We start from the raw sequence: 27,176 nt of genomic DNA, 5'->3' as shown, positions 1-27,176 counted from the left end.
TAACACTAAATGTCCAAATTTGTGGAGCAACGGGAAGCCTAGTACATTGCTTGGGAGAGTCTACAGTGATACAATCACTTTAGGGAAATTTTTGTCATTACTGACAAAAGTTGAGCACACATATATGCGAACTTGGTATTACTCCTTCCTAGGTCTATACGCATAAGAAATGTTCATAGTAATTCTATTGAAATGGCCAAAAACTGGAAACAACTAAAATGTTCATCAACATGAAACTAATAAAGAATTGTAGAGTATTCATATGATAGAAGAATACTACTAGTGAAAATGAACAAATACCTCAAATGACAACATGGGTAATTCTTACAAATATTACTTTGAACAAAAGAAGTAAGATGGAAAGTAATACATATTTTGTGATTCCATTTGTATGAAAAAAAAGAAAGAATAATCTATGGGGATAAAAATCAGGTGAATTTCTAACTTTAAGAAGTAGTAATAGCTGGGAAGGGGCCCAGTGGGTGCTTCTGAGGTGTCAATATGATTCTTTGTTGACCTGGTGGTGGTCACAGGGGTGTTCCTTTTGTTGAATTAAGGACTAGAAAACAGAAGAGCGGTGTGGGCTCTGGTCTTGTACCAGATGGAGGTTTCCCTTTCAGCTCTATCATTTGGGCTGTGTGCCTCTGGGCAAATTTTAACTTTCACTGTTTTTATGATAATCTGTACTACCGGATTAATTGTCCCACTTTGTCCCTCGGGCTGTTTTTATCTTATTCATTGTGGTATTACTAACATTTAGCATACTTCATGATCCATAAAAGGTGCTCAACAAATAATTGTTAATAAAAGAAATTGCATCATGGTTTGCATGAAGAATATTACATGTTTTTCATTTATGGAAAGCTGAACATGCCCCTTAGAAAATTTGTCAAGCTGACAAAAATACCACATTGTGTTTTGGCCTTCCTGTCACGATGCTGACAACTGGAATATGTGTGAACACAGGGTTCTGTGTCCGGGAAGACCCAGAACACATAGTAGAAAGGACCTGAATTTAGATTAGAGCTCATTTTAAACTTCTCTTGAAGAGTTAACATTTTCTCTTGAAGATCTAATTCTCCAGAAGAACTAAACCTCTCTCTCTATTCATTATATTTGCTATAAAAAAAGTGATGACCAATAAAATAAACTCCTGTAGAATTTTTTTCCTGCAGAAGATTCTTCCTGAGCTAACATCTGTGCCAATCTTCCTCTTTTTTTTTTTTAGTATGTGGGCAGCCAGCACAGCATAGCTGCTGACAGAGGGGTGCAGGTCCAAACACAGGAACCAAGCCCGGGCCACCCACTGGGAGTATGCTGAACTTAACCACTAGGCCACCAGGGCTGGCCCTATAGAATTTTTTTTTTTTTTTGAGGAAGATTAGCCCTGAGCTAACTACTGCCAATCCTCCTCTTTTTGCTGAGGAAGACTGGCTCTGAGCTAACATCCATGTCCATCTTCCTCTACTCTATATGTGGGATGCCTACCACAGCATGGCATGCCAAAGAGTGCCCGGGATCTGAACTGGCGAACCCCAGGTGCCCAAGAAGCAGAACATGCGCGCACTTAACCACTGCGCCACTGGGCCGGGCCCCCTATAGAATTTTTAAAATGAACTCCATGGCACCTTTGTAGTAACCAGCTCAGTTTTCACTTAACAATGTTGCCCATGAATTAATAAAATATGATTTTGTCATTATAACTACTATTTTCACCAATCTCTGCAACTAAATTCAAACAGAGGTGAAAGCTTTATGTATTTCTTATTATAAACTACCAAAAGTCTGATTAATTTTAAAAAGCTTGTCAATAGGGCATTTGCCATTTCCTGGTTATAGCGAGCTTTTATTTTCATGGGTCTCTAGGAAGGGGTGGGGGAGTCTAACAGGAGACTGCTTGTGTGAAGCTAAGATCCCAGTTCCCTGCCCTCTCCATAGCCAGCATCCCTCCGCCCCCAGCCAATGGGAGGAGCAGGAAGAAAAATTTCCTGGGAGGAGGGGAACATATTTTACCAGAGAATTCACATTCTAACACAGGCTTTCACAAATAACATGTTTGCAGATTGAATCTATACTACCTAGGGGCCTCAAAAAACCTCAAGCAAACTATAAAGTAATTCTGGGTTGGTACTGCCTTCATAGAAGCAACTAAGCAAGGATAAATCTTTTCTGGAAGAATCCATCATGACCCTTGGTCTGAAAGAAGTTCCATAGATAAAGTTTGAAGAAACTGAGATCATAGTCAATAGGATGAATAAGCATAAGGATAAGGCTGAGAAGGACAAGCAGATAAGAAGGCTAAGAAGAAGGAAGAAGGGGGAAAAGGAGGAGGAGGAGGAGGGGGAGAAAACAGGCATCACTAGCAAAGATGAACAGAAACGAGAGAGAGCAAACTACAATGCCCCAAATTCACATACTGGAATTATCAGACATACACATATGCACACATATATAATGCATGTAAGAAACATGAAAGGGGAGTTACAAACATGATTAAAGGAAAATAAACTTTTTAGGTCACCAAGTAGATTTTAAACGGTGCAAATAAAACTTATAGGCAAGTAAAAGATAATTGACATCAAAATTCAGTGGTGGGCTTTAAAATAGTAAAAGGTGTAACCGAAAAGAACTGGAAGGATGTTCTTAAGAAGGTACCCAAAATCCATCACAAAGAGTCAAAAATATGGATAATAGTACAGGTTTCTACTTCTTAAATATTTCATAAAACTTCAGGTAATTTAATTAATAAGCATCGTTGTTTTAGTCTATGGAACAAAATTTACTTCCCAAATCCTTTACTTAAGGTATTCTCATATTTATGTTTCTGTAAAAATACATTTACAACATACAAACAACCTTATATGTAATTTATATATAAAAACAGAAGGCAGTTTACTATCAGAGAAAGCAATAGTAATTAAAAATTACAAATTAAATGAAGATCACAAAATCCACCACAAATTTTAACAGTATGATACTCACAGTAAGAACATCCATAGACTTCAATTCTGAGCCCGATGCGGCCTTCTCCGTTCCAGTCCAGAGGCACCATGCGCACGTAGCGGGCAACAACTGGATGCTGTAAGTCATGCCGAACCACGCTGTCAGAGTTGACGTTCCCAGGAAATGCCTGGGAAAAGAAATGGGATCAAAACATGAGGAAAACAAAATGCTTTAGAAACAACCATGTTCTCTATGTGCTAAAATAAATTCAAATTTTCTTATCCAGTGGTGGGATTTTATATTCTCTACGCCATAAACAATTTGTAAAAAAGCTGCTATATGTCCTTTATTTGAAAACAGGGCCAGTTTTAAACGAGGACTAGGCCAAACTTTCCATGGCCCTTCACTATGGAAATATACTCCTCTGTTAAAAGGATGAAATGTTATAATGGCACCCACTATAGTATCCTGTAAACATTTAAATTATGAATTCTAGTATCCTGCATTTAAATTACACAATAAACAATTTTTATAGAATCAATCATATTTCTTGCTTTTTAAAAAATCTTCTTTACGTTATCTGCCCATGCCACCATTAGAAATCTGAAAACTTTTTCAACATCAGTTAGGTAAAGAGAATAATTGAGTATGTTGCGTAGAGACCCGCGTCTTCTACCTTTCACTGGCATGAATGCATTTAAAGAATTTACAAGTGGATCAGAAACATGTTCATTCCATTTTTCTCATTTATAGAAGATTCTGTCGTAAGAGTGATTTCCCACAAATCTTATTTGATATTGAAAGTTCACATTGTCTATATTTTTTCAGCAGAGAACAAATGGATTTTCTTTGGCCATGGCTATCATTCACTCAGCAAACATTTATGAAACATCTATCGCATAATAAGTGTAGAGCAGGAAGATACAGGGGACACCAGGATGTGAGAGCCATAGACACTGCACTCAGAAGAATTACAACCTAATAACAGGGAAAATGTCAGTATAAAATTATAATTCAAGGAAGATTTAAAGCAAGAGACCATCATATTTTAGAAGACATAAATCAAATAAATGGGAAATATATGCGTGTGCTATTTTAAACATCAGCTCTTTTAATTCTATATCCACATTCTAGCTGGTCCCATATTTGACAACTTGAGTTTTTGTAAAGCTATATTTCATGAGATCCTCTATTTGTTTAAATGATCTCTTAAACATTGAAATAAAAAATTTAAAAAGAACATTGCACTTTTCAATCACAAAAAGATACAACGTAAGCACTATATTGCATTGCTAATCTGTTGTATTCTTGACCTGAGGTTTTGAATTTGCTTCTACAGAAAATCAGGAGTTTTATCTTTTTAAAAACTTATTTATAACAATGTTAAAATGATATAAAATTGATAAGCAAATAAAGAGATCTTTTTAATAGAAAGTATATAGCAGCTTTGAAATGGAAAGCTCTGGTTTAATTTCACACAAGCGTCAAGGCAGTAAATTTGTGGTTTAAGGTTGGTTACCCAATCTTCATTCTCCAGTCATACTCCTGGCTTCCAAAATGCAAACATGTAATGTGATACTTCACACTATAGGGAGCGTGTTGAAATATTTCCTCAGGATTTAAACTATTTTATGCAACATTTAGATGGCCCCAACAATCTGCATAATGGGTAATGTTTAGTCTGTAACATGTACAATTATATGCTTTGAAAATTGGAATGCTTTTCAGTGATGATTCCCATTGTGTCCTCCTTGGTTTTCCTCAAGCTGCAAGCTACCACTCCTTTTCAAAATAGCCACGCCCTTCAAGCCTTCACTGGACACAGCTACTTGAGCTTTAGGTCTTGAATTTTAACACTTAAATAGAGCATCCTGTTTGTATCTTGCTGACACAATTTGATCAAGAAAAACAGTAAAAAAAATTTTTTTCTTTTTAGGTATTTTTCTAGCCAGCTCTTAGCTTTACAAAGAAGCCACAAATCTAACTATTTTATTAAACTGTGGCTGCATTTTAATACCACTATTGGTTGTTCCGGCTTTAAAACAATAACAATGAGAATCCCTGACCAAAATCCCCTGAATTAAATCCTTGATTACGTAGAGGTTAATCTAAAATTTATTATCTTAAATAATAATCAACAAAAGTCACCAATTAATTTTAACTTGAAGATCAAATATATGCTTAATGTGGTGCTAGGTGGTGTGTGAATATTAAAAACAACAACGACAGCAAGTAACTCTCTTGGAACCCCATCTCTGAGACATTTGCAGTCTTCTGAGGCCGGAAGAAAGCAAAACACTCTTCTGTGTTTCTCCTCTACTCTCAATACTTCACTTCTGATACCAAATATCCAGGTTTTCCCACACATTAAGCAATTCTCCAATTCTTTGCAGACATCAGCTGGGTGTCCTATAACTTAACTCAATTCTGACACTATCTACCTGGAGACAGAGTCAGATCCCACAGGTGAAGGCTTCAAACCCCCAAGACTGCTACCCCCAACTTCAGATGCCAACCTCAAGTCCAGTTTGTCACCCATGCTTCTGATAGATCAGCTATAAATCGGAGGTTCCCATGACCTCCTCCTCAGATTTCACCATTTGCTAGAATGGCTCTTAGAACTCAGAAAAACAGTTTACTCACTAGATTACTGGTTTACTATACGGGGATATAACTCAGGAGCAGCCAGATGGGAGAGATGCACAGGGCAAGGTGTGTGGGAAAGGGCGTGGGCTTCCACGCCCTCTCTGGGTGTGCCACCTTCCCAGGACCTCCACATAGTCAGTGACCTGGAAGTTCTCCCAACTTCAACTTTAGGGATTTTTGTGGAGGCTTCCTTATGCAGGCAAAACTGATTAAATCATTGGCCATTGCTGATGGAACTCTCCAGAGATCAGGGTGAGGCTGAAAGTTGGTAACCACATGGTTGGTTCCCCGCCAACCAGCCCTGATCTTGTGGTTATCTAGCGGCTTTGCAAAAACCACCTCAAGTATAAACTCAGGTGTGGCTGAAAGGAGTGTGTTATGAATAACTAAAGACACCCATTTCACCCTTATTGCATTTATCACTTAGGAAATTCCAAGGGTTTTAGAATCCATGTACCAGGAACCACAAACAAAGATCAAAAAATCTATTTCTTATTATAAGTTACTTTATCACAGGCCTAAAATAAAATACGAGAAAAAGATTGCAAAAGGCAGTATTAAAAGGAACTGCAGAAGTGCATAATATGGCTAGTAATTTCAGTAATATTTGGAGTTCTATGAAAACTACGTAATCAGAAAAACTCTGTGGAAAGAGATAGACCTCAGCTGGACAGGAGGGTAGAATGGTGCTTGGGAGTCAAAGATAAAGGGAATCGGACGCAGCAGAGACCAGGTGGAGCCCGGCACAAAGAAGCAACTCAGATTGAGGGCTTAAGACACCCAGAGTCTAGGTGTGATTGTGCCGAAATTTTGTTCCGAATAGGTCATTTCTCTAGGCTTCAGTTTTTTTACATTCCTTCTCTCCATGTCTCTCCCCAAAGAAAGGGTTGACCAGCTTTTCTGTAAAATCCATTTTAGAACTAAAATTGTGGATTTTCTGAAACATGAACTAAGCTATATTCAGGGATAGGTAATAAGGACATAAGTCTAATTGGAAGGTCATGGCTGTTTTAACAAGTTCTGTCTGATTATGGACAAAAGAATCGAGCATGCATCTTTTAAAAGAAATGACAGGGGCTGGCCTGGTGGCGCAGTGGTTAAGTTCGCAGGTTCCGTTTCTCTGTGGCCCGGGGTTCCCCGGTTCGGATCCTGGGTGCGGACGTGGCACCACTTGGCAAACGCCATGTTGTGGTAAGCGTCCCACGTAGAAAGTAGAGGAAGATGGGCATGCATGTTAGCTCAGGGCCAGTCTTCCTCAGCAAAAAGAGGAGGATTGGCAGCAGATGTTAGCTCAGGGCTAATCTTCCTCAAAAAAAAGAAAAAGAAAAAGAAATGACAGAATAAGAGCCATGTTCAGGAGATCCTGGGTGGCAGGAGATCAAACTGGGGCAAGAACACTAGCAACAAGAAATTGAGAATCAATGCCAATGTGGTGAGAAAATAAAAGATAGATATGCTTTCTCAAAAGAAGATGTAATAACGTTTTTAAGAAGAGAGTTGGAAAACAGATAGAAACCAACATATTCCGGGTATTAACACAGAGGCATTGGTGACAGAAAGACAGAAGAAGTCTAGAACGGTGGACCATATTCTACCCCTCCTCAGCAGCCTCTTCTCTTTCTTTGAGTAACAAAATCTAGATTTTTCAAGAAATGTGACCCTTACTCACCTTTTTTTTTTTTTAAAGATTGGCACCTGAGCTAACAATTGTTGCCGATCTTCTTTGTTTGTTTTTCCTTCTTCTTCCTCCCAAAGTCCCCCAGTACATAGTTGTATATTCTAGTTGTCAGCCCTCTGGTTGTGGCATGTGGGACACCACCTCAGCGTGGCCTGATGAGCGGTGCCACGTCCACGCCCAGGATCCGAACCGGCGAAACTCTGAGCCGCTGAAGGGGAACGCGCCAACTTAACCACTCGGCCATGGGGCCAGCCCCCTCTTACTCACTTTTAATCCACCGAGTTCGGAAGAGACAGATGCCACCCTCTAGCACCAGGCGAGGGCACCTAACTCAGTGAGGCTCAATTTTAGCACTTCTGCTGGAATGATTCATTCATTTATTGATCCATTCACTTATTCATTTGCTCACTCAGGAAATATCTGAGAGTCTGCTATGTACCAGATATTGTTCAGATCACTCAGGGTACAGGAGTAAGCAATACAGAGATTCAGTTCTCATGGAATGTATGTTATTAAAGTAGATAGTAGGGCAGATAATAAATGATAGATATATAATGAATATCTATATGACTGACACTGTTATACAGTATGTATATATTTTTATATACTATATATATTAAATTACATATAGAGTATACACAAAGGCCAGAAATGCAAACGCCCTGAGCATACTTCGCATGTTCAAGGACAGAAAGGAAGCCAGTGTTTTTGGAGCACAGGGAGGAAGGGAAGACTGGGGGAGACGTTAGAGAGGTGGAAGCCAGAGCAAGGAGGGTCCTGAGGCCCTGATGATGTTGGGGGTTTCACAGTGTGTTGGAAGGAAATCCATTGGAGAGTTATAAGCAAGATAGTTAGACATCTTGCAATTTTTACGATTGAGGCCACTAAAATCTCCCTCTCCCAATAAAGTAAGAATCCTAGGAGCAGAGTAGAACACTGTAGCATAATATAAAATCTAGAATAGTGGCAGATGGAATGGTCTGGTGACAAGTGCTTCAGGGGAGGGGGAGTGCTAAGGGAGAAGGAAGGAATGGTGTTGTCGAAGTGGGTGCTAAGAGGAGCAACAGGACAGCCAGGATCCCAAATGCACTGCACGTGAGAGAAAACACAACGCAGAACTACTGGGACAGAGGCTCCCTTCTACTGAGCTCCTGGTGGCCATTTTGCTATTATGAAGGGTCAGGTGTCAGAGAAAGACAAAGTGGGCGCATCTGTGGTGACGTCATTTCAGCATCGAATCCAGAGCTTGCTGAAGAAAACCTCTGGGCTTTCTGTTTATTTGACCTGTTTCCCCCTTTGTTTGTTTTTTAGACAACTGAAAGAGTAACGACTAATACAAAGATATTTAAAGGGAAAGATGATTAGTGAAGATTTAGATATATTGCATTTGAGATTTCACCATCCAATTAAAAGGTCACATAGAGAATTTGAGATGTACGGGACAGTGATGTTTCCTCCAAGCTTAGCTTTCAGAGAGGGTCCATTTATCATTTATGCACAAATGCATGGCATATGGTATTTTCTTCAGGATTCACAGTAGCAAACTGTGTTTTTTTGCACTTCTTTTCATTTCCAAGCAGATTGAGATTTAAGACATTATCCTAATTGAAGCTTACTACATTTTAAAAGAATGGTGTAGGCGTTACTGATCATTGTCTTGAATACAAAGGTATAAACATACGTGAAATGTCTCCTTTTGTGTAGCAGTGTTTGCAAAAGTTAAGAAACATAGAAGGAGGTATAGCCGTTGATTTAATAAAAATAACATCTAATATTTATATATCGCTTTATTATTTAAAGGGTTTCAGTACACACTGTATTGTTTGTACCTCATAGAAAACTCTAAGTTTGGTAGGAATGCTACTTTTTCAAATCAGGAAACACAGAGGACTTACTGGATGCCGACAGCGAGCCAGGGCAAACCAGGGCCAGGTCACAAGCTCTTCCACTCGCATGCTGACCCTTGTGCGAGAATCTAATTTTCAGCTGGGAATAAGGTTTTCCTGTTTAGGCACTACAGATTTTATTTCTGATATTGCCTATTTGAATATCAAACAAAGTTTGATAGATGATTTGTATCATACCACATTTTGGATGTACATCTGATTTCTGACCCATTCACTAGATAAGATATTTTGCCTGCATACTTCTCCCTTTATTTTTATTTCCACAAATTTTGACAAAATTAATATTTTCTTTTCTCATACATTTTCCCACGACATGCGCCTGTTGTGATCATTAGCCGGAGCTCCCCTGCAGTTTTCATACAAGTCATTAAAAAGTGTGAATGACACTGTTTACTAACTGGAAGAAAGACTGCTCAGCTATGGCGCATGCATCATCTTAGTAGTAATGACTACATTGTCACAGGCCTTGAAAGGATCTTTTTTTTTCTTCCCACAAAGTTTCACTTTTTCACATTCACTTGCAGTCTTTTACATAGATGTAAAGAGGAAGGAAAAACAAAGACAGACATACAGCTGATTTTTACAAAACCTTTAAGACTTGAAAATCTGTATCAAGAATTCAAAAACTAAAATGAATTTGAATCTTTCTTGAATAGAACAATATCCCTTAAAATTCAACCCTCAATTAGACAAATGTCACACAATAATATACGCTTTGTGGATACACAAAAACACCAAATTCATCACTGTAAAGCAGAAAGATCAATTTACAGACGCTTGTGAACTGTATGTCATTAATATTAAATCTCCTTTACTGGCTGCGATTTGTATATATGCTTAGAAGCACAAGGTTTTTTTAGGAACATGGCATTTATGCAACTTGCAAAGCTTTACGCTTAGTAAAGTTAAGAGCAATATAATATACTGTTAAACTATGGTGCCACTTTAGAGTTATTGTCTTATAAATCATTAAAACAGACAGGAAAGAGTTAAAGCTTTTTTAAAACATGCTGTGTGTCGTTCAGAATGCTAATATGAGAATAATCTCACGTTACTGCTTTTAATAACTGAAAATTTCCCACAATGTGCACTGAATATTTCTTCTAGCTCTAACAACAGTTTAGATGGCCTAAGAGAGGGAGAGGCAAACTCTTTCCATAAAGTACAAAACTAAATATTTCAGGCTCTGCAGACCGCATACCTCCCACTCCCAAATTCTTCTTCTTCTTCTTCCTTTTTATTTTCTTCAACAACGCTTGAAAAAGGCAAAAACCATCTTAGTGCACAGACTTTAAAACAGGCATGGACCAGAGTTAGCCTGTGGGCTATAGGGGGCCAACACCTGGTCTCAGAGAGTCTTTCAAATTAAGAAATCCTCCCCTCCACTCAGGATGCAAAAGGCTCAAATGCTGGGAAGACTTTTCAGCCACTTGGCATTTAAAAACCAATAAACTTTGGAAAAGCATTTTGTCATCCCTTGAAGCATGTAATTTATCAGACTGGAGGAAAATATATAGGGATTTAGAAGTATGCTGTGTGTGATGCATGAACTAACATTTCCCCTCAAATTCACTGTTATGGGGTCTGAAGTGTAACTTATGAAGTACTTTATGAAGAGAATAAATATATTTAGTCCTCACAAAAGCTCACTTTTCAAGAAACCTAAAATAAGGGATCACAGCTCCTGTAGCAAATGAATGAGACTGTCTATCTTAGTGCAAAGATTTTGCTTAAGACAAAAGTGTGTCTGAAACACTCAGCTATTGTGTATGTAAGCCTAGGAGGAGCTTTTAGTGATACTGACAAGTCTTATATGTGGGAAATTATGTGAGAAAATCAACAACACACGAATACTTCCAAAAGTGAGAGATCTGATTTTCTTAACGTCTAAAATGTCTCTGCTGCGATAGAAACACATATTGATTATTCCTTAAGTTGATGTCATAAATCTGCGATCAGTATAATCACTTTTCTTTAAGTGAAATTTTATTTCTTGCTGGATTTTAAATTTTATTTTCCCTGTGCTAACAATTTATCTCCAAATACAGAAAGCAGGCTTTCCATTTTGCAGCTTTGATGTGAGTCTCCAGGCTTCCTTACACTCCCTGCTGAGGCAGGAAGCAAAGAAGTACCTTCATAAAATACTGCATCTGTCACACCCCTGATCCGGCCTCTTCACCTGGACTCTCTTGTCATCATCTTTCTCTGGCTGTACAAACACATCCTGCAGGACTCAGCTCAGATAATGCCTCCTGACTTTAAGAACATTCCGTGACCTTCACTCCTCAACCACCCGCCAATCTGTAGGGGGCCTCAGAGCATCCTATACTTTTCATTCCCTTCATGCAATTGCAATCACTTCATTATGTTTTTGATTATTCACCTAATGACTAGTTCAGAAATACGTAAGTCACCTTTGAAGTCTGTCATTAAACCTCTGGTCCATCACTCTATCTGACGCTGCTAGCACAGTGGCTGGTGTTTAATAATTATTCTTTTACTGCCTGATTGGATGAATGAATAAATATGTGCATTCCCAAACTCCCAGCTGTTTACATTTCATAGCTCTTATGTCTGCATGTACCACAAGCCAGGTCAGCAACTGTTTACAGTGAATAAACCATGTTTGACAATATCCTACAGGAAAAAAATTAGAGCATGTTAGTCTGACTCAAGAAGACACCAGGCTAATAAATAAAGTTTTCCCAGAGGTATGGGATGTCATTATAAGTATATAACCTGGCTAGGAATCACAGAGATCACGGGAAATAATGGAAATGGTCATGCAAAAATCATGTCAAAATCAGGGGAGAAATGCTAGGAGCAACGTGAAAATTAACACACACATACATCACACTCTCACACGCCCACCAAATCTTGGATGTTCCCATGGATAATTCACTTGAACTCTGCTAAAAATATACTCTTTTTGGATTGCAAAACCATGACAAAACATGTTGTGGGACAAAAATCAAAATACCCTCTCTATATATGAGCAGCAATATTGTCTCTGGACGCTTCTTCTCTGGATTCAGTTAAATGAATTCTTATCCTTTTCATTTGTGCAAAGTTATGAAAGGATTTAAAAATTATTTTAAGAGAAAAATAATTAAGAATTGTGATGTAAGAACAATAATTTGACTTAAAAAACAATAAAGTAAAAATCTTTAAAAATCTAGTTCTTTAATACATCTTTCCCTTTCTTTACTTCTTATGGGAACAACGTGATGATGGTGTTCTATAGGTTTTATCCTTTGAGGTCACCTGCTCTCAACCTCCTCCCTAATCTGGCCTCAGGCACCGGGATCCTGGATTCTTCTCTCCTTCCCTCCCTCCATTCGTTCCTTCTTCCTTTCTTTCCTCTCTCCTCTCCCTTCCTTCCCTCCCTTCTCTTCCTTCCTCCCCCTCTCTTCTTCCTCTCTCTCTCCCTTTCTTCCTTCCCTACTTCCAGTGGTTTCCTATAATACGTGATTCAGTATAGAAGAAGGGAATTCGGTACAGAAGGAAGGGAGCTCAGGGGCTCTACTCCAGAGTCATTCAGTGACCCAGGCTTACATTATTTGGTTCTCATTATCAACTTCTGGTTCTCAAGGCCACCACAGAAATAGAAGAGAAAGCTTGGAGGGATGTATGGGGCGGCATGGCTGGGAATTGGGGGGAGGTTTGATCAGATTTCAAATCTAATAGAGAATATAAATAAAATGATAGAGAATATCACTTCCGTGCACATTCCATCAGTCATGCGGCTTACTGGCCTTAACTGGGTGCAGAAGAGATTGGGAAATGTAGCACAAAAATGAAACAGGTTCGATAAATGTATAACATTGTCTCAGCCACAGAGGGTTACGTGATGCCCAGGCATTTTTGAAATTTTATGGTTGTCTATATAATAACACATTATACTGAGTAGTGAAATTATATATGTTCATTTATTGGCTTCCCAACTAAACTATAGACTGTATGGGCACTAATATGGGTTTTTTAAAATTGAGGTATATTTTACATACAGTGAATTGAATATATATGTGCAGTGTATACATAATTAAGTGAATTAAGTGAACAGTTTCATCAGTTTTGAGAAATGCATTCAGTCATGCAACCCCTCCCCCATTAAGATACAGAATATTTCTATTAACACAGATAACTCCCTTGTCAGTCTCCTCAGTCCACACCCTTCGAAGCTAATGCCACTTTCCACCCTGTGCAACCACTTTTCTGATTTCCATCACCATAGATTAATTTTGCCTTGCCTTGAACTTCTTATCAAAGGGATCAAACATCACTTTCACTCAGAATAATGTTGTTCAGATTCTCCCATACTTTTGTGTGCATCTGTGGTATATTCCTCTTTATGGTTGAGTAGTATTTCATTGTATGAATATAGCACAGTTTGTTTACCCATTTTTCTTTTGATAGATTCCAGTGATGTTTCCAGTTTTTCACTATTATGAATAAAATTGCTGTGAGCATTTGAGTAAATGCCTAGTGGAAAAGCTTCCAGGTCATAGAGTAGATGCACGCTTAATTTTTTCTTTTTTTTTGAGGAAGAATAGCCCTGAGCTAACATCTGCTGCCAATCCTCCTCTTTTCGCTGAGGAAGACTGGCCCTGAGCTAACATCCGTGCCCATCTTCCTCTACTTTATATGTGGGATGCCTACCACAGCATGGCTTGCCAAGCGGTGCCATGTCCGCACCTGGGAACCCAACCGGCGAACCCCGGGCCACCAAAGCAGAACATGTGCACTTAACCACTGCACCACCGGGCTGGCCCCGCACGCTTAAATTTTTAAGAAATTGCCAAACTGTTTTTCTTAGTGGTTGTGCATCAGACATATATTTTAAATTGCATCAGGGAGAGCTCTGCCATACAGTCCAGGAATAACTTAAATTCATTATTTTATGCATCTATATCACTTTTCTCTCCAAACTTCCCTAAACTTGTTCTTCATCCTACACATGGAGCCATAAGAAAGGGTGAAAATAATAGATAAATGCTATCAATCGTCTGTTTTTTTCAATATTTGAAATAAATATACAAAGTAAGGAAAAAGAAGGCAGCGTTATCAAGTTTGAGGTTGTTAAAGTACACCATCACTAACAGAAGTTTGGAGTTGGAAATCTTTGAGAGAATGTAGAAAGAAGGACGCGGTTGATAATATCTGTGTCTCTGGGTCATTCAAGTAAAGAGTTAAGATATTAACAAAGCGTGATAGAACTGCAAATCCACTTTTAAGTATATTATTAAAAGTAACAAAATTAACAAATAGAGAGAATTAAAAATATTGGCTATAAACACAACAGGTATGAGAAAAAGTAAGTTAGCCAACGACTAATTGATCTATCAAGAAATCAGTAATCAATAGGTAATTTCTAAGTCGATAAGTGAACAAGCTTTTTATACATATACAGGGAGAATGTGACTGGGGATGGGGAGATATTGGGAAGAGAAATTCTGCTCTTTAAATTAAATTCTTTCTGTACTATTTGATTAAAAATATTTATCCCTGTACTACTTTGCTAAAAATATTAAAAACAAACTACTGAAAAAAAAATGTTGTGGGGTGTGTCTAAAACTTTGGTTTTAAGATTTCTGGCATATCATACAGATGGAGACCCAATCAGTGCTAGATTCATTTTATCTGTAAAATAGAGTCTAACCAGTTATCTGAAGAAGCGTAAGACTCCTGATAGTAAGCCCAGAAAGAAATTTCTCAAACAAGTCCTCATATAAAAGGAACCAGGCTACACAATGAACAAAGAGTTCAACAATGTCTGTATAAGAAGATAGCAACAAATCTCATGGAGGCTTTCTGATAGTTTCCCTCAAGGCAGCCCTAGGGAAAAATGCCAAAACGCAACTCAGTAAACACAATTTTACAACGGTAACCAAAATTTTCAATGTAAGTATTCAGCTCTCTGCTGCCTAGCTTCATCTAGAAACAGTTTAAAGTATCTAGAGGAATGGATGGACTGCATTGACTTTGGGTTACCCTCCATAAATGTTGCTTTTCTCAAGTACTGGATAAGTTTCAAAGTCAGTACATTTGAAAATACACTCCTTGGAAAGTACCCAGAGTACATCTCTTTCTCAATGTGGATTCAAATGCTTTCATAAGCAGAAGATCAACAAAACGATCAAGTTTTATTTACGGTGAGGATCAATAATAGCAAAGTAAATTACCATCTTTAAGTTGTGTTGTTTCCAAATGTGAAATTCTTCATTTGGATAGCTTTATGCCATGAGATAGTAATAATTTTGACACTAAATGTACTCTTTGATTTGAACAGTAATAATGACTTTACTTTCTCAATTTAATATATTTATGCTCCCTCCATTTTTATATTCAATAACAATATTAATACCCAGTAATATTTCTTTGAGATACAGAGAAAGACCAAAATAACTGATACTTCCTGGATCTACAAATGTCCATTTTCGCCCAATATATTTGAATCTCACCTTTCATGGGGAAAAACCCCCAGTGTTTTACACTGTTCTCCAGTCTTTCTAGTTCTAGTTTTCTACTACCTTCCACTACAAAATTTCTCAAATAAATGAGTCGTGCTCTGCATTTTCCTTTTTCTCTATGTTCTCTTTAATCTTCAGCAATTTGCTTACAGCTGTCTTTCCTTTGAAACAGAAATCAGAAAGATCACTGGTGATAATCCAGTAAATGTTTTCTTGGTTATTTGATTTTCCTTCAACATCCCCCATGGTTAGTCATCTTCTCCTTGAATCTCTCTTATTCAAGGACATTTCTATTATGCACGTTTCATCTCAGATCACTTCTCCATTCTCTTCATTGGATATTTTTAATTTTTCTGTAGATTATTAAAGAACATATTGTTCTCCCTACTCTTTGAAATGTGATATCATCCACTTTCTTGCCTTCAATCATAAGTTCTAAGAGGATCTTTTGCTCTTGTCTCTGTCTCCTCCACTATCCAGGTTTATTTTCTGACCTCCTGGGAGCCTGAGTAATGACGGAGCTGGTTTTTACAGACTGGGTTACCCAGGCTTCGTTGCCCTCTAGCACCTGATTGTCTTCTGCCAATAAGGACAACAACAAATGATCGACTCCTCTCTGGCAGCCTGTCTTCCACGGCCCCAGCTTCCACTCGTCTTTGATGGCACTGTTTCTCCGCATGTTCTGTAAGTGCTAGGAGTGGCAATGGCTTCCCTGGGTTTCCAGTTCCTGAGTGTCTCATCATCCTTTGTAGTCCCCTTAAAACTGACCACACTTCTGCTAATTGTCCCTTCACTAAATTCTGTTTAGGTAAATCTTTTTGAAAGTGCCATGTACTTCTGATCAGAATACTGACTCGTAAATATGCATACAAAATCCCTATTATAATTGCAATCTCTCTATAATTTTATTTTCAAATGTCCTTAGGGTACATCCGGTTGGAAATACGTCTGTCTAGAATTCTCCAATATCCCAATTTTCCTAAAATCTCTGGCTCTGTTAGCTGTACCTTCCCCTGTGCTTTTCCTTATCAAGTCCTAGGCACAGCTCTTTATCTACATTCCTTTCCTCTCCACTCCAGGATTTAGGCCTTCTTCCTTACATCATACCTGAGGTATTGTGATAGTTTCTCAGTTTTTTGCCCCTCTGCTTTCAATCTTACTCCTCTAATTAAGAGGGGTAAGAATGGGATTGGTCATGTCAAAGCCTCCAACTCAAAAATTTCAGGAAATCCCTATTTTGTACAAAATAAAATCCAAATTCTTGACTGGAAGATGCCATTATCAACTATCTTGCTATGCTCACCCAGAACTTAAAGTTACTTGTTCTATCAAGCAAAGTTGTTTTCTTATTTACGGATCCCAATACGGAATCATACTATAAAATTAATAGAATTTTTTTGCGAGACATAGGCATGCAATTTTAGAATGCACACTTTAAAATACACTAATCAGTATTAATTGAAGTCTAATCATTGAACTCTTCTCTTTTTTGTCAGTTCAAGTAGATCATTCTCTCGCACTGAAATAGATATAGAAAATTGAAGGAAAATCATGCAGATGTAAAACTTTATTTTATTTGCAAGATACTCAGATTATTCTTACTATTTTATCTTCTCAGAAGAAAATCAAGCTACTAGTAATTTTACATAAAAACATTTTTATTTAGCAACAACCAAAAAAAGATAAGAGGACTAATGAGATCTTTAGTGTAGGGTGCCAGCGGCCATGTAAATTGCCCAAAATTGTTTACTCTCTTCCATATGTGCCTGTGTTTTCTTTTTGGAATTTCATATTCTATAGGTAATAGCCTTCTCTAAAGAAAATATCTATGATTTAAAGAAAATTTTAAATCACAACAGTGTGAGGTAGTTGATTAGATAGCATTATCTGATCTAAGAGTACAATAACAATGTGCTAAATTTAGTAATTTTATTTAGATGAGGAAAAAAGGAACAAGAGACAACGTAAATTATTTAAAGACAAATTTTTAATTTGCTCTAGGGCCAAAGATCCACAGGTTAAATGCGTATTCACTGGGATAATGGCTATTTTCAGACAAGCCTATTTATTCTAAGCAATTAAAAGTAATATGCTGTATAAGAGGCAAGAGAAAACGACCTGCTTTGTAGAAATCACATAGACACAGGCAAATAGGCTGACCACAATTGATGGCAATCAAGGTTTTTTCTCAACTTGGCCAAACAATCTTAAAATATAGGTATGTAAGAAATGGATCGTTTATGCTAAGTTTAGTTTGCACATCTTTCTTTATTTGTCTTTGAATGGTTTAACTAAATTCTGACTCTTCTCTGAAGTGCCCATACATTCCTGCTCCTGTGCTCAAAAAATGCTTCACCTCCTCTCATAGCCCCTACTTTAATACGAAATGAGTAAAAGGAAACACCTTCTATATTTCCAGTTATTTTTAAATAACTGCATATAGAAATGTTCTTTTGAATAGCCATTCCTATTAATAAATTTTAATAAGAATTTATTAATAAAATCACTATAACATTGGAAAATTCAAGCATATATCTTTAATTTATTGACATAGATAAAAAGTTGTTAAGGATATAGAGATTGAGACAAAATCATTAATAAGCTTAATGTTATAGATTTTAAAAAGCCTGCACCAAATATTTTTTAAAACATGGATTGAAAAATCTATGAAAATGACATATTTTAGGCCACCGAAGCAAGTCACAGTAGATACCTAAAAATTAGTATCATACAGACTACATTCTCAGAAGACAGTGCAATTCAGTTACATTGCCTAAAAAGTAATCAAAACAAAACAAAAATATAAGCTCTGAAGTTCAAAAAAAATTAATCCTAATTCTTTCACCAACTCGCAGTGTAAATTTGGATAAAGTCAAACAACAGAGACACACAGAGGCAAACACACCATAGTGGTCAAAACAGGGAACCAGCATGGTAGTTAACACCTCCCAAGAGCAAATTAGTTGTAAAAAGTATTAGATATCAAAACTTGTGGCATGCAGCTAAAGCAGTATTTAGAGAGAAAATTATAGACTTTATTATCTATACTAGAAAATAAAAAAGGGTCAAAATTAATCACGTAAGCATACAACTTCAGAAGTTAGGAAAAAAAGAAAACCAGAATAAATTCAAAAGATGTGTAAGAAAAGAGTTAAGAAGATAAGAGTGGAAATAAATAAAGAAAACACAAAGATCAAGAAGGCCAAAAGATATAGCGGCCAGCCCGGTGGCGCAGAGGTTAAGTTCCCATGCTTTGCTTCCATGGCCCGGAGTTCGCTGGTTTGGATCCTAGGCATGGACCAGTGCACTGCTGATCAGGCCATGCTGTGGCAGGCATCCCACATATAAAGTAGAAGAAGATGGGCATAGACATTAGCTCAGGGCCAATCTTCCTCAAAAAAGAAAACATGACTGTCTACAAAATAAGTAAATCTGGAAAATCTCTGGTGAGACTAATCTCCCAAGAGAAAGAAAAATGATCAATATTATAAATGAAGAGAGATCATAACGATAGATATAGATTAAAAATAAGAGAATGCTATGAACAAGCTTTATGCGAAAAAATTTAATATGAAAGTGAAATGGTCACTATACCAAAAAAAGAAAAACCTAGCAAAAATGACCCAAGAAGAAATATAAATCATAAAAAACCTTCTAAATATTAAAGAAGCTAAACCAACAACTCAAAAATCTTGCCGTTGTTGGGAGAGAGTTCCTGACAGGTTGTTCATGTTTCTGCACATTTTGTGAGCAGCGCTTTCATTCTGGACCATCTTTTTAAGGAAGCTTGTATCGCAAGCAGCTGGGGAGATAGATCCCTTGCTCCTTCTGGAGAAGATGGCAGGTTTGTTTACAGCCCAGTACAATAAAGACAATATCCCTTCTGAGGCAAAGGTCAGGTGTACTTGTTTGCAACTCCTTATAAAAGAATGAGGTTTCTGAAGCTTAGATTTCCTTAGCTGTATTCCAAATCTCCTGCATGTACAGCATCCACATGGGTCAGTGTGCATCATCTCCTTGAGTTTTACAGGCCGAGGGGAACTGACGTGAATATGAAGCTCATAAATAAAAACAAACAAAAACTGAAAATACCAAGTGCTAATGAAAATACTATGCAGTGGAACTCTCGTACATTGCTAGTAGGAACGTAAAACGGCACAGTCAATTTTGAAAACAGTTTCCAGCTTCTTAAACATACTCAGAAATCCCACTTCTCAAGAAAAATGAAAATCTGTCTTCACATAAAAGTCAGAATGTGAATTTTTATAGTCGCTTTATTCATAATCATGCCAATCTAGAAACATCCCAAATATGCATCAACTGAAAAATGGATAAACAAAGGGTGGTACATCCACAGTCCATTGTTGAACCGACTTCCTTCCACAGTCCATCAAGGGGCAAGTCCTACCTGGACTATTTTCCCCTTCTTCTCATCTAACTCCATCCTCCCTATTTTCCCTTAGCCATGTTTCCATGGTGCCCTTATGTTCTAATTCTTTCTCTAAAAACTGTCCCTGCTTCAACACTTTTAATGAAACAAATCAAGTGTCCTGATTTAAAAGAAAAAAGAAAGGAAAAATAAATCAAGTAAAGCAAAAAAAAAAAATTTATTTTAACATTGTTCACTTATTCGATCACAATACCATACCTGCCTTTACTGACCTCCCAAACTTCTTGAAGAGGCATCTTTATATCCAGCCTTCCAAGGGGCTAAGTTTCATTACCCACTTTTTCCTTATTCTCCTGTAATCAGTTTCCTGCACTAATACAATAAAATCTCAGGCTTTCTCAGTTCGAACCCTCTGGAACCACTTTGGAGCACAAGCTATCCTTATAGTATCTTTAAGACTGTGATCTCATTTCCATCCAGGGACAGGAACCACTTCTATTCTCTTCTGTCTCTGATTTCTTCCTCTCGGTCCGCATCTAGGAGGTCTTATTCTAATCCAAATACTGGAGATTGATTTCCATATCTAGAGTTCCAGTGCTGAGTTGGATTTTGAGGTCAGGCCAGAATTTCCAACTGTCTGTCGGACATCTTTATTTGGCTAGCTGGAAGATGCTTCAAACTAAAAAAGAAAAAGGTTTTGCCTTTTCTCTACCAAAACTTGTTCCTTGTCTTATTCTTCCCATACTGTGTGTTAACACTGCCATCCTCCTAATCTGCCGACCCAGAATCTTCCATCACATCTGTAGCTTTTCGTCTTCCTCACTCACATCCACAATGTCCCGCATGCTGGTGGTCCTGTCTGTCCAGTAATGACTTTCCCACTCATGGGGCCATTGTACTTTTTCAAACCCTCATCCTCTTCTGACAGCTCTCTGAGTCCTAGTCTCTTTCTTCTTCAATTTTCTTTATATACTACCCGAGGAGGGATCTTTCTAAATTAAAATCTCATTCCTTGAGAACCTAATTACTTAACCCAAAGTAGAGACAAAGGATGCCTTTGTTCACATGTTGCCAACTCAATAAACTGAAAGGAATAATTTGTATAATTATCACCCTTTGTTTTGTTTATAGGATGCTAAATGATTCACTTAACAGATTCTTTTCAACAAATTAACAGAACTGACTTAGCTGAACAAACAAGTTTGTTATATTGGTGTCAAGCGTATATAACCACAGGGCTCTTTTTAGTTTGAACCTGAGACGAGTAGCCACTTACAGCTCCTGACGTAGAGAAAATCTACACAGTAGTTTCCATCTTTAATGCTCTCTTTCATAATGAAAGATGATCCATTTCCTGTACAAGGTCATGATTATTTCTAGAGCCTCACTATATTCCTCTGTACATATGAAATTTTATTTGCTTTCTGAATTGAATAATTTAAAACTTCAAATAGATGACCATCACTTTAACTTATGAACACATTTTCCTCAACAAAAGGGATGGGGGGTGGGGCGTGTAGAAAGTAGGGCACATTGAAGATAAATAAGTCCTCTGATTTTAAGCTACTGTGCAGCAAAATGTTAACAAGAGCAAGTGTTTTTTCTCCCCAGAGGAGTCAGGTGTGATAGATGCAGGTTTGTACTAATTTTATGGATTTTTTCCCATCACTGAGATAAAGCTAATAGGCAATAGGTTTTGTTAGCCAATTATACAAAATCCGAGATTTGGGGGAATAAAAAAAATAGAGAGCTTATTTTGAATATGCCCTTTTGAATAAGTGTCAAAAAAACAAGCTTTAACACCTATTAGGTTACTTTGAGAATAAAATGATGCTATTCAGGTCTATTTTATTCAAATTGTCTTTGAGAAATATCCTATGGAACCATCTAGAGGAAGGATTGTTAGCATGACAGCATCCTGGAAAGAAATAAAAAGAAAGTGAAATTTAATTCCTCATGGAAAGTAGACGTTATAAGAATCACCAAATATTATTTGAGACTTTATACTTATTTCTAAATTTAATCATTATTGTGAAAATGAAATATTTATTTCCCGAATTAAATAAATATATTATGTAAATATTATATAAATAAAAATCTAAGACATTTTATACATCTTATCAAGATATTAAATCAATGGAACAAGCGTATGTTACTCATAATGTGGTTTTAAGAGTGATTTAGATTCAGTAACATTTTGTTACTTTAATAAGCCAACATAAATCAGACTTTGGGTTTCACTCATCTTATTTATATAGTTTTGATATTAGTATTCTACTGTCATTTCTTTCTACTCAGAAGTGAAGTATTTATTTACGTTTTACATAACTACCTATGCATTATGCTTTCACGTATAGCTCAGGATCCTATCTTCAATTTTATACTCATTGAGTAGTGTAAATATATTAAGGCTTTCTCCATACAAACTGATGATGTCAAATAAGTACAGGCATTGAGCTATCTGAGATATACACATGTAATGTATGCACACACATACAGACTGAGAGAGATAGGGACTATAAATCACATGGCAATCTATAAGTTTGACATTTTTTGCCTTTAAATTTTTTTGAAATAATTTTAGACTCATGTAGTAGTTGCAAAATAGTTGTGAAAATAATACAGAGCCTTGGGTTCTCTTTCCTCCGCCTCCCTAATGATAATACCTTACATAATCACAGCACTATCATCAAAGCGAGAAAACTGACATTAGCACAATATTATAAACTACAGACTTTATTCTGATTTAACTAACTTTTATATCCACTCTTTTTTTTTTGTGGGGATAAGTGCACACAAATTTTACCACTTGTGTAGATTCACGTAACGTCTACCAATTGTGATCCAGAACAGTTCCATCACACAGAAGTAGTTCTCTCTTCAATTTTAAATGTAACAATACAAATTAGTAGAATGTGTTTAGAAAAGCCAGTTTTGCTTTCATTTCTGAGTTTAGTCCTCACTATAGTGTACATTGTTTTATTTCTTGCCACTGGTGGGCTACTTTGTGACTGTCATTGGATTAGATACTGGACACTAAGTGTTAATAATAAAAGTATAAAGAAAACAATTGAGACTGTATCTAAATACTGCACTTAAGGGGCTGGCCCCGTGGCCGAGTGGTTAAGTTCGCGCGCTCCGCTGCAGGCGGCCCAGTGTTTCATTGGTTCGAATCCTGGGCGCGGACATGACACTGCTCATCAGACCATGCTGAGGCAGCGTCCCACATGCCACAACTAGAAGAACCCACAGCGAAGAATACACAACTATGTACCGGGGGGCTTTGGGGAGAAAAAGGAAAAAATACAATCTTTAAAAAAAATAAAATAAAATAAATAAATAAATAAATACTGCATTTAAGTTCTAAATGAGACAAAGTGTTCCCAAATGAGTTTAAATTGGGATCATGATTGGAGATTAGGGGAAATAAAGAGAGGAGTGCAATAGAAATTTATCTCCAGCTTAGCCCCATTGACCACACATGCAAATTAGGAAACCAAGTGGAAAAACACTTACGAGGGGGATGAGCTTTTCTTTTTTTACCATTTTACTGTGAAATCCAAACAGCTTTGGCACCATGAAGACTCACTTACATCTCTAGTGGCGATGGAGGGATTCAAAAGGCAGTTGGAAGCAAACATGATGTTCACAGAGGGCAGAAGCCCAGAAGTCATAGTAGGTGACTAGTGGTCACAGAGAAGAGTGGCACTCCTAGCAGAAGGGTCTTAATGAGGACTATCTGCTCTGGTTTATGAATACAAGAGTAGTGGTTGCTAGGAGTTAGGGAGGAAGCTGGTGGGAGGGAGATAGGTGTGGGTAAAAAAAAGCAATATGGAGGATCCTTGCAGTAATGGAAATATTCTATATTCCTACTGCATCAAGGTCAATATCTTGGTTGTAATATTATACTATAGTTTTGCAAGATGTTACCACGGGGGGAAGCTGGATAAAAAGGGGATGCTGGATCTCTCTACATTATTTCTCACAAATGCAAGTGAATCTATAATTATCTTAGAAAGAAACTTTAATTAAAAAACGATTATATGCTGAGCATCATAAGTGTCTCCTTGAACTATCAAAATCTGCATCTTAAAGCAGATTTATTTTTTGCCTCAAAATTATATAACATTTCTCAACAAATGCTGCCACTTGTACAGGGACAGAAACAAACATGAAATTGTAAACTCTTTCTTCAGAGGTTGAAAGCATCAGTTGCCCTCCTCATGTTTATCTCACCCTATTTCCTCTTTTAATATCTCCAAAGTAGAATAAAATGATAAGGGTCTGAAAGCTTCATTCCTTTATGCAAAAGTTTATCATAAGGCAGGAACCCAGCGCCCTGAATGAGAACAGCCAGGCATCTGGTAAGTTTGTTTAAAGTTAGTTTAAACAAACAACTGCAAAGTTGTCAACAAACAACTACAAGTTATGATTAATTGTTTTCAATTCCACAAATAACAAACGGGTAGACTCTATTATAAAGAGTAGAATTATTGAATACCAAAGACATACATCAAATATAATTAATTGAAAACATGCAAAGTGATCATTACTATAACGTTTGATGAATATAATAAAGTTATTTGATTAGAAAAATAAACATAAGGCTCAAGAAGAGCCCTGCATCTGACTGCTTTCCAATTTGAAGGAAAAAGAAACTTTGGCAAAATTCCACAGAAATGATATTCAAATCACAATATGATTATTGTAAATCTTTTCTTATGGATAGAGCAGTAATTTATTGTGTGTTTTCTTGATGAAAACATGCTAAAAGAATCCTCTAGAAATCTTATTTGATATTTATGTTAACGATGAAGAAACAGAAAAAAATGTACAATTTATAATTTATGCTTGACAACCCTAAGCACTTCTGCCTAGGGAAAATCTAGACCAGTGGAAAAACTTTGCAATAAAATATGGATATGGAGAAGCAGATTGTGTGCATTAACATAAGCAATTCATGGTGATTTTCTAAAGGCAGGAGAGTTGTTCAAACTTGTATTTCTGGAATAGTGGACTTGGTACAACTAAGGACAGATCTAGGAGTCATTATAGATTATTCCTGGCAGGCAATGACTCACTGAGCTCTTACAATGAAGCCAGGCCAAGGAAGTGGAATGGAAAGGTTTATTCCCCTGTAGTAAAAGACAGAGTTTCTATGCGATACTGCTTGTAATTCTGGTCACCAAACTGCAACAAAGAAATAATAGAATTCTGGAAGGTCTAGAGAGGGTAGCTGAAATGGTCAAAAGAAAATAGAATCTTCCATATACAAAAAAAGAGGATTTAAAAATATTAATCTCAGTACAAAAAGATACAAAAATAAGAAAATAGAGCCGTACTCAAAAATACTCCATACTCCCTACTTCATAGCCATTCTCAAAATATATTCATTAATATATCAGTGTCAACTGGATGGGTATCTTTAATGGTGTGCTGGAGAGTTCTTTCCTCAATCCTCCATAGGTCAAAAATTCATATACATTTGATGAAGGCAAATAAGACATTGCTACAAAATTTTCAAGGTGCATAAAGCTTAGGAAAATAATGAAATGTTATACACCCAAGGTAATATATGAGGATAAAGAAACGCAAAGAAAAACTAAATAAAACAAGATCAAGTTAGGTCAATATAAGTGTAAATATCTTAATTAAAGTTCAAAAGTGAATTAAACTAGTAGGAAGAGGCAGAGAGATGTTTTAAGAGCCTGTTGAGTAGAAAAGGCATGAGGTTCTTCTTGGTCTCAATTCACTTGTAAGATCTCACATGTTCAAATGTGACATGAGACACATGACAACACGACCTTGACTTCAGAATGAATTATTAGAAATGAAATATCCCTGCCCAGGGAAATAATAGCCCTACCGTGATTTACACTGGGTCTGGAAAACATATCAGACAAAGAATTGCCTAAAAAACAGAACTATATGAGTATTAATCAAGAGTCAAAATTTTACTCATATCTTTTATGTAATTGTCTCTATACAATGTGTAAGTAAAAACAACGAGGGTATTTGTTTATTAGGACAACAGACCAATTTCTAGAACTTCTGGATACTGGTTGAACTCGAATGACTCATTATGAAATCAGGTAATCCTTTCAGGATTTTCATGGAAATTTTGCATCTGTAAACCTGGGGTACTGTGTAGACCCCCAGGTTGTCTTACTTTTTAAAATCACAAAACGCTGCACAATGATAATACAAAATACATTCTAGTAATGATATTTCTAAGAACATGGAACCACATTCTTTGTTACCCCAAATCAGTGTTCTCTAACTGAAGTGTGCCCTACTCTGTGCTTTTCTCTGTTTTCCCAGATTTATGCTGGGGTGAACATGTATAACTGACTTCTGAAGCTGGGTTTCATCTGCCCAGATCTGGCACAGTTAAAGGTTGTTTTTAAAGGTGACGCTGTCAGAGATCTTGGTGTTAATGACACAATATCCCTGCACTATAATAGGAGAGAGGTGCACGGCGCCATCCCCTCGCTCTACAGCTCCCCTCAAACCGGGGCCTCTGGGTACATTTGAATAACAACAAACGCATTGGCAGTGCTGCACAACACAGAAGGCTGAATTTTTCTTCCAGATGACAGCTTTAAATGGGTCAAATCAAATAAATGAGAGCTCCATACATCCAGGAAACCTAACCCAGTCAAGGTCAAGACACACTTTGCCCACATCTATCATTCCACACCAGACCTTTTCAATACCATGACCTCTCTCCTGTGTTATTGTGTCCGTCCTAATTAGGCATTCAAACTCTAGTATTTCAATAAAGTCTACAGAACAACAGGAAAATATTCTAAAACAGGCCATATAAAATATTTTTAAACAGTTTATATAAATATCCAAAAGCCTTCACTGGCATTTAGTGCTTACTGCATCAAGTATGAATTTAAAACAAAAAAGGGAGCCAGCCTGGTGGCATAGGGGTTAAGTGCACACATTCTGCTTCAGTGGCCCGGGATTCACCAGTTTGGATCCCGAGTGCAGACCTACATATTACTTGTCAAGCCACGCTGTGGCAGGTGTCTCACATATAAAGTAGAGGAAGATGGTCATGATGTTAGCTCAGGGCCTGTCTTCCTCAGCAAAAAGACAAGGATTGGCAGCACATGCTAGCTCAGGGCTAGTCT

At 37.2% G+C, this 27,176-nt stretch overlaps 1 protein-coding gene across 1 annotated transcript in view; it reads right to left on the bottom strand.

Moving 5' to 3' along the window:
- Window positions 1-27,176, bottom strand: part of CNTNAP2 (contactin associated protein 2) — a 1,871,069-nt gene that overhangs the window by 1,076,741 nt on the left and 767,152 nt on the right. The window contains exon 4 of the mRNA XM_070616681.1: window positions 2,983-3,130. Coding sequence (XP_070472782.1) covers window positions 2,983-3,130 — 148 coding nt within the window. The remainder of the gene's footprint in view (window positions 1-2,982; window positions 3,131-27,176) is intronic.

The sequence above is a fragment of the Equus przewalskii genome, chromosome 4 (genome assembly GCF_037783145.1).
Source record: "Equus przewalskii isolate Varuska chromosome 4, EquPr2, whole genome shotgun sequence".
Classification (NCBI taxonomy): domain Eukaryota; kingdom Metazoa; phylum Chordata; class Mammalia; order Perissodactyla; family Equidae; genus Equus; species Equus przewalskii.
Note: the sequence above shows the minus strand (reverse complement) of the source record. Positions and strands in the feature narration are given on the sequence as shown.